Source organism: Amphiura filiformis, chromosome 14, assembly GCF_039555335.1.
Source record: "Amphiura filiformis chromosome 14, Afil_fr2py, whole genome shotgun sequence".
Classification (NCBI taxonomy): Eukaryota; Metazoa; Echinodermata; class Ophiuroidea; order Amphilepidida; family Amphiuridae; genus Amphiura; species Amphiura filiformis.
Window position 1 is genome coordinate 58196235 of NC_092641.1, and position 8578 is coordinate 58204812.

An 8578-nucleotide genomic window follows, 5' to 3' on the forward strand; every position below is an offset into this window, starting at 1 on the left:
TACCCCCCGTGCCTCCGGATATTTTACAGCATAGAAAGGTTATAAATATGCGTTGTTTAGCACAGTAATTTATAGTGCACTACGCACAACCACAACGCCTAGACGTTGATCCACAAGCCTCAACACACTTTACAGGTTGATATTTTTTGGTTACAAATATCAAATAAAAACAAATTTTCATCTCTTGATAAAAATTAATGCTCTGATTTAAAGTAAATATGAATTCCCTATATTCGGTGAAAGTCTTGGTTTATTTTTTTTAAAATATCAAGCAAATCGGGGAGATAACGCTGACGAAACTTCCATATGAAGACCTGAGCGCAAAGAAGACCGTAAGTCCACTTGGCCCCTCAACATGTATACACTAAAGTTGCGTATAGTTTTGTATAGTTTGGTAATGTTTTATACATGTTCAGGGACCAAAACAAATCTTTCACAACCTTTCATGATGTTTTCACTCTGGAACATGTATTAAACATTATAAAACCCTAAGAAACTATACGTAACTTTAGTGTATACATGTTGAGGGGCCAAATGGACTTACGGTTTTCTTGCGCTCAGGTCTTCATATTTACATGACAAGCAAGTATAGTCGACAATAGTCGACAATCAGACGTTAACCTAATCGAGACTGACTGTAACGACGTCTGTATTATGGGTCATTTGTCTCGCCTTTTGCAGATAAGCCATGGTAAATTTTGTAGGTCCTGCAGAGATTTGAACCTAGGACCTCTAACACCAAATGCCAAGACCGTAATCAGTCTGCCATGCTACTCCAAGTCAATATTATCATTTGAAGTGTTTGTGTCTGAGAGCGGCCAACTCTAACAATAGCGCCTATTGTGTGGCTGCGCTCTTGTATATAAGGTTTTATATAAGAAACAAACTACCTGACACTCAGGGATGAAGGTGGGAGAAGTCATCAGATATAATGAAAATCTTTTGATGATGTGACCATTATTGTATCTCATGCTCCAATATGTCTAGATTTAAATTCTCTAATTTTGCTTTTTGGACAAATTGGTAAACCTTGGCAATTTTAATCTTAAAACACTGGGATATAAATCTGATACGTTGACATAATTTGAAACGATTTCTCTAACCTTCATCCCCAAGAGTCACGTGGGTTTATAAAAAGCCAAATAGCCCGAAACCCTTAAATATAAGATTTTATACTGGATTTTTAACTGGATTTTTAAACCCGATTACTCATTAATAATATTACTACATTACAACGTGGGATTTGCGAGTCACTTATTTGTGGATGCATTCATACGTTTCTGAATTATCAGGAACTTTAAGGTCCGTATATACGCTATCAGTAATGTTTACCTGACGCTCGCTAGTCTTATCAAGATTGGTGTATACACTAACGTCAGCAATATTTTGTTGAGATGTCGCGGACACATCTTGTTGATTTTGAGCTCCTTGCGCCCTCATTTCTAGCGTGGTGTGGTTTTCCCGCCATGCTCCACGTGTTTGTCTGCAAGGTAACAATACAATAAGAAAGTGTTGGAAAACATATTTATCATTTTCAATACCTACATGTGTACATGTTCATTGTATAGTATATGAGTCAATTAAATTAGCCAATTTGTATTACTTCAAAGGTCGCAAACCTTACAGAAACTTTGGTGGCAGAAACGCGTTTTCTCAATAAGGAGGCTCCAAATTCCTACATTCCTCCTGAACTCAAGATAGCTCAAATGTTGTTAAACTATATTCTAAAGCAGTGACGTAGCGTGAGTCATCTGATTTAAGTAGGTGCGTGCGTCGGACCTGACCGTGAAGCGCTGGATATCATTGATAGAGCGATATTTTTTGTTTCCTCAGATATGATACAAAAAGGAATAGTTTGCCTAATCTATCTGAGGCATAGCGCTCCATAGTTATGTACAAAAAGGAGCCACCAAAAGACAATATATGATCTCTATGAGGGTCATAACCTTAAACAAGTATCCAGATTTGAACAAAATATTATGAAAAAAATGTACACAATAACAATACAAAAGCGAAACGGGTGAAATGTTTGATAATTTTCATTTCAATGGGGCAAAGTTTGTCTAACGTCAATTATGTCAGTTAATAAAAGTCCAATTTTTAATATAAAACTTGTTGTTCATCATAATAAAAAGTATACCTGCGCAAAACAGCAACCAGGACATATGTTATGACAATGATAACCACAAAGAAGATAGCTATACAGACACTGAGTACCAATATGGCTGAATTCAACGAATGATGGCTATGGTTTGGTGTCATAGGTGGAGTCTGCGAGTAAGATAATGATGGCGTAGTTTTGGTCTGACCTGTTGACATCCCCAGTCCTGATCCTGACCCTGATCCTTGTTCCCGATCCACTGCTGCATTACAACAGGGTAAAAAGCGAAGTAAAGGTTGTGTTCAGAAATACTTCGGGGTGGGGCAAGATACAAGGGGCCAAAAAGGTTTTTGATTATAGAAGTGGAGACCGAAAAAGTTTCAACTTTTCAAGCAAGCCTACAAAGGTAAAACATACATACAACTATATAGACGTAAGTGAAGCAAATGGGAAAGTTAGTGTAAGATAATATAAAAAAACACTTATTGTGATTTAGTTTTAATTAATTTTCATTAATTAGTGTAAAATTAATGAAAATTAAATCACAATAAAAATTTTTACGCAGTGTACACATCCTTATTTTGAATTCAGATAACAGTCTTACATGAAATGTCCATATTACAAACAATACAATATGAAAACATGTTTCTTGAAATCAATCTTTAGAGCTTCGTTGCATAAAGCAGGATATTATAATATTTTCAACCCCCAACTCCTGGAAATTGTGCTGGGTACGCCACTGCGTGGGACCCCAGAAAATGGTTATTCCAGAAAAGGTGCGCCTGAATGACAATGTCAGATTACACTGAAAAAAACCCCATTTAAATACCTTTAAAACGGTTGAACTATGTTTTGTTATGAGAAAACCTTTTTTGATTAATTTTTAACTCTCTTTTTTTATCCGTCATAAAAAAGCTCATTTTAGTGACACAATTTTTACCCCAGCACCTTACCCGGGGGTAGGACCGACCATCGAAGATGACCATAGAGAGGTGGGGGACGCGAAGTTGGTGAGTCCCAATATTTTTATTTCGCTCTTGTGAAATTATTCCAAGAGCTACTGACTTTTTTATAGCCGAAAATCAATTTTGCCTATACTTTTGTACATAGCCACAATTTTGCAAATATGCACGGGCGCCCTCACATTATGACGCAATAGCGATATTATGTGGGGAATGTTTGTAATTATTTTGGTATTACTGTGCGTTAGTACCTAATATAACGGTATATGACGTTTATAATTTAAAATGGGCAGGGGGTGCAAAAAATAAACAAAAACTTTTCTGAACACCCACTAAGGTGTATCCTTGAATGACCAGTCCATATTTTCGTTAAATTGAATTAGGCATGGGAAAATGTTGCTTTCATCCAGGCCTAATTGCAATTATGGAAGTGCTCCTATCAAATGTAAATCATAAAGCGTAAGTCCGTGTGTTTTTATGGGGGAAAATCACGTAACGTAATGGCAAATTTCCACCCAATTTAGTTAAGTATCCATTGATATTCCTACCTTTGGAAGTTGGCGACACATCTAATAGCTCATCTGTTGCCAAGTTTGCTTTCGTAGTTATTTCATCTAAAGTGAGACATATATTTATAATTATTGTTATGCCACCCAGCCAGGTATATTTTGCTTATGCTCTCATTCGACTGAAGAGTGTAGGTGTGCCAACACCTATACGAAACAGTGCTGTATCGAATGACGGTTTAAATACCAAGATTCACTACATTTAAATATAATTATTGTTATCTAAATTAATAGACATACACATAAAAGCACATAGCACATAGAATAACATTTCTAATCAAATTCTTACATTATTAATTATTTGACCCGTTGATATAAAATCCGAAACATGCAAAGCAAAATTTATATTGTTTTGTACCACGTTTAATTTTGAGGATATGTTGTCAGTTGTAAAATGTTTGTTTAGAGGTTTTAGGAATGTATTACAAATGACAAAACAATGCATGCGCTTTTTTTGTTTTGTTTATTTATGTTTCTTTTTTTTACATAATTTTGAGGGAACAAATAAAAGTGGGGTTAAACAGGAGTATATTGGCACATGCAATGTATGGGACAACATTTTCCAGAATAATAACCATTATGTGGGGTCATACATTTCAGTGTCAAGATCACTCACTCACTCACTCACTCACTCACTCAATTAATCAATCAATCAATCAATCAATCAATCAATCAATCAATCAATCAATCAATCAATCAATCAATCAATCAATCAATCACTCACTCAATCACTCACTCACTCACTCACTCAATCAATCAATCAATCAATCAATCAATCAATCAATCAATCAATCGCTCGCTCACTCACTCACTCACTCACTCACTCACTCACTCACCCGCCCAAGCCACCCACCCACCCACTCACTCACTCACTCACTCACGCACTCACCCACTCATTTGGTAGTCAATCGATCAAACTATTCCTCGATCAATCACCGATCAATAATCAATAATTGAAGGATTAATCCATTATAAATAGATTATCGATTAATTAACTGCTGAAACGATTGATTATTATACTCAATCGATCGACCAATTAATTCACACTCACCTTTCAATAAGCAAAAATAATTATGAACTCAAATCAATAGTTCAATCATCAATTTGGGCGAATTACCGTATCTGGAACAAACACAAACTGTACAATATGTGGAACAGCATTACCAAATCTGATACCAATTTTATAATTCTACACCCTGGGGAATTTAGCGGAGGTCTAGAACAGCTCTTTCTTTTGTTTTCGCAATGTACATGAAAGTTACCACAAATCTATCCTGAGGTTTTAATATTTTGCGGTGAAGTAAATGTTTTAATTATTAAAACAATGAAATTAACAGGAATGTGTAATCAAACAGTTTAAATATTGTATTTTGATTATTTTGTCACAGAATTGTATATAATAAACCTTGAAATAACTTTCTTGTCAAAAAAACCTGATTTTCTTTTTTCAATTTAGTCTATATTATGTTTGATATTTTAATTGTAAAGTATATTTGCAATGCATTATGGGCTTCACTAGTTACAGATCAGGTACAGGATCACACCACTCCACGCCATACATAAATTCTCCCAGTCACATTTCCCCAATATGAAATATGAATTTTAACATTAATGTGTATTAATAGCGCTCAATTGTTGTTAACTGCGTGTTATATATACAAAAAATCCAACAATAAACATGATAAATGGGCATCTATATGGACAATACATTATATCGATTTTGACGTGCTCGTGTCTCAGTACATTTCCATGGTCAGTAAAATACTATAGAGGAACCTACCATTTTTCTTGTATACACGTTCGATGTTTTGATCAAGTATGTAAATAATCGACATTAGACCCCAAATGTTTTTTCAGGAAACAGTAATCTTTGGTGGGGTCTAATGTAATTATCACATAGAATTTTCAACGTTTTTCCTATCCTTATTCTTGCACAATTAAAAAAATATTTTGGCGTATATAAAATTGAAATAAAATTCTCTGCCTCTTAAACGACATCAAATGTGCCACAGTTGGGTATCACGAATCGTTATATATGATGTGCAGCTAATATTCATATTTTCTTTTATACAGGGGATGCTTCAGTGACAGGAAAAATATTTTCTTGAAAACCCTCTCACTCGGTTATTTTAAAAAGGTAACCACGCTTCCCCGGGGGGGGGGGGCACTTCAATTTGAAATGGATATAGGTGTAGGGCTGGCACTTTCGCACTAAGGGGCATTCGATTGGGTGAGAGCATGATTTTTGGCATTTTTCGAAATGAAAAATCCATACATCCCACCGAATACCGGGTCAAAATATGGGGTCATTGGGTGAGAACATGATCTTTTTTTGAAATGGAATCTTTGGGTGAGAACCGAAAAAGTGCCACAGAAACCTCGAAAATCGAATTTTTAGTTCTAAATGGCTTCAAATTTCTTTGTTTTTTCAAAATAAGTAACAAAATCAGTGATAAATGAAAGTTGCTGTTGAAATTGAACTTGTAAGGGTCTTTGGGTGACAGATCAAATGGAAAAATAGGGGGTCTTCGGGTGACAGAGCCGGGACAGAGCATGTGTTCGTAAAAAAATATGGGGTCTTTAGGTGACAGCGATGCTGAAAAAGGGGGCCTTAACAGCCCTACATACGCGTCACCTCCAAAGTTGAAGTGCCCCCCCCGGGCGCTTCCCTAGAATGTGCAATAAATTAGCATTAAAATTGATCTTATTCTAACAGCAAGCGTTTCTAAAATGCAGTATGGCGAAATGTGGTGTAGTACATGATTATCAGATTAGGACCATTTCCAGGTGCGGTATTTTGCTCTGATTGCTCATTACGTAATCAAGCAACCAAGAAGGAAATCAAATCATAATATATGGCTATCATTTCGTTGAGTACCTCTCCTATACCCTATCTCTTAAATATCAAGTCTGTTACCTTCACTATATGAAGCAGCATTAAAGCCTGCTGGATAGGCATAGGCAGATCCAGCCTGGCGCAGACCATAAACAGCAACAGTGAACTTGGCATCTGGATCCTGATGACTCACAGTATGGACACCTGTAGTCACGTGTCCTCGAATGATGCATATTTCATGGTCATCCAGTCGCTCCCAATCTCGCATCGAATTATTCTCATCAAACATTAGTTCATTTGCGTATATGCAGTTGATTGTTACATGCATATTATACGTGTACGCTTTTACCATTTCTATAACTGGGAAGGTAACGTTGTTAACATACGAGTTCAGCGGAGGGATGATAATCATAGCCGGGTCGTATAAATTACCTTCGGCGCCCTTGCTCTTCATTATCTGAACGACCAGCACAGGTTGATCTGACATGATAGTAATCACAGAGTCACCAGAGATATCATCTTCAAACCAACTTTCAGCTTCAATATCAACACTACCACGATTGGATATGTTCATTGTTGATCTGTTATGGGAAATAACTCGGTAAACGTAACCAGATGTCCTGTCCAAAAATGGTGCTAGAATAAAATGGTATCCCCAACTTTCTACGGGAGGTATCATTTCTAATAAACCATCTGTTCCAGATATTCCTGCAGGCACTTTAGTGTAAACGCCTGATATCACAGATACTGGTTCGGTGCTCTCTATGAAAGTTCCAGTAAGGTCTTCATATGCGTTACCATTAAATCGATAGCTTTCATACGCCTCTAGGGTGATTTGAAATATTTCTCCAGCGTTGGTTTTAATGTCTATTACAGACCCAGTATTCAAGGCAGAAACACAGAAAAATGCAGGATAAGGTGGATCATAGGGTTCGTAGGTACTATGGTAGGTAACAACATAGTATTGTTTTCCAAGTTCAGCGGTCGGTAAAACGAGGAAGCCATCGCCTCCCCACATCTCGTTATCGATGCAATGTACAGACACGATATCTGAAGACGTAACTTTGATGGTTGCGTTACTTTTACCACTGGTAGTAAGACGAATTGATGTTGTTAAGGCAATTGAAGCATGTCGGTAACGTGTAACAGTAGTGGTGTATTCGAAACCAGTCCCAACGCTTACATTGACACTAACTGGATCCAGGGAGTTTGTTGTTATCAGCACACGCGGTTTGTTACTTGCTTTCAAAACTTGTGGAATAGCGAAAACATGCTCAAAGAGGGACTGGCAATTGGCAACATGACCTTATCGGTAAAAACAAGAAACGAATAAACGATTTATGTGATGTTTGATTTTACAACCACAAATATATCATATTCAAAATATGCATTTAACGGTTCAACATCTGAGATTTAACAATTTCATTAGAATAATTATACCGGCATGTTATTGGCAACAATCGGTCAGGCATTAAACCCTCGTAATAAAACATGATAAAACGATATAGTAGTGCTCACATATCATCTCAGATTCTATTCTTGATCAAGTACTTACCAATGAAAGCAGAGCAGAGAAGTAAAGCGCCTACGAATCGAATTGTACAGTCCATGTTAGATAAAGCAAATATTTTCTCGTATATCTCAAATTAAGAACAGAACACTCAAAGATGTCTGTCCTATCAATGCAAGACAGGTTATGAAACCAGTTTTACATTTTATAGCGATTTAAAACTTCATCAACTCAACAATATCATGATTTAAAGTTCGTTTACATTAGACAACATCTTTAACTACCATAATAGAAACTTTTTAAGTAAATTATTGTTTAAGGGAAGGGGTATGAACGTTTGGACAGTATTTATTGTGGGACATTAGAGCACATCAGACATATCGAATTGCATTCTGAATACGCAGAATGGCCTTCTGATGTCAAATAATTTTGATTTTTGAAATTCGCAATGTAATACACATTTTATGGCAAATCATTAAAATTGATATTTTTGATATTTAACAGTACTCGAAGTAAACTTTATAAATCTGATGATTTCTACCTAAAGTGTATGTAGGTGGGATGAAATGCCGTCGATCAATTGAAAATTTTGACCTTTCGTAT

The 8578-nt window shown here is 36.2% G+C and overlaps 1 protein-coding gene across 1 annotated transcript; it reads right to left on the reverse strand.

The window, feature by feature from the left end:
* Nucleotides 1–535: 535 nt before the first annotated feature.
* On the reverse strand, nucleotides 536–8289 carry LOC140169098 (uncharacterized). The gene is made up of 5 exons (XM_072192370.1): nucleotides 8021–8289; nucleotides 6547–7770; nucleotides 3612–3677; nucleotides 2141–2363; nucleotides 536–1483 (listed from the first exon to the last, which is right to left on the reverse strand). The coding sequence occupies exons 1-5, from the start codon at nucleotides 8073–8075 to the stop codon at nucleotides 1255–1257; spliced, it is 1797 nt and encodes a 598-aa protein (XP_072048471.1). The 5' UTR covers nucleotides 8076–8289; the 3' UTR covers nucleotides 536–1254.
* Nucleotides 8290–8578: the final 289 nt, after the last annotated feature.

What these genes read in the sequence shown, in the direction of transcription:
- LOC140169098 (XM_072192370.1), bottom strand. Translation starts at nt 8,075, where the DNA reads ATGGACTGTACAATTCGATTCGTAGGCGCTTTACTTCTCTGCTCTGCT. An exon ending in TCTCTGCTCTGCTTTCATTG is followed by an intron (nt 7,771 to 8,020) that starts GTAAGTACTTGA and finishes TTTACCGATAAG; the next exon opens with GTCATGTTGCCAATTGCCAG. An exon ending in CTGGTTGCTGTTTTGCGCAG is followed by an intron (nt 1,484 to 2,140) that starts GTATACTTTTTA and finishes GTTACCTTGCAG; the next exon opens with ACAAACACGTGGAGCATGGC.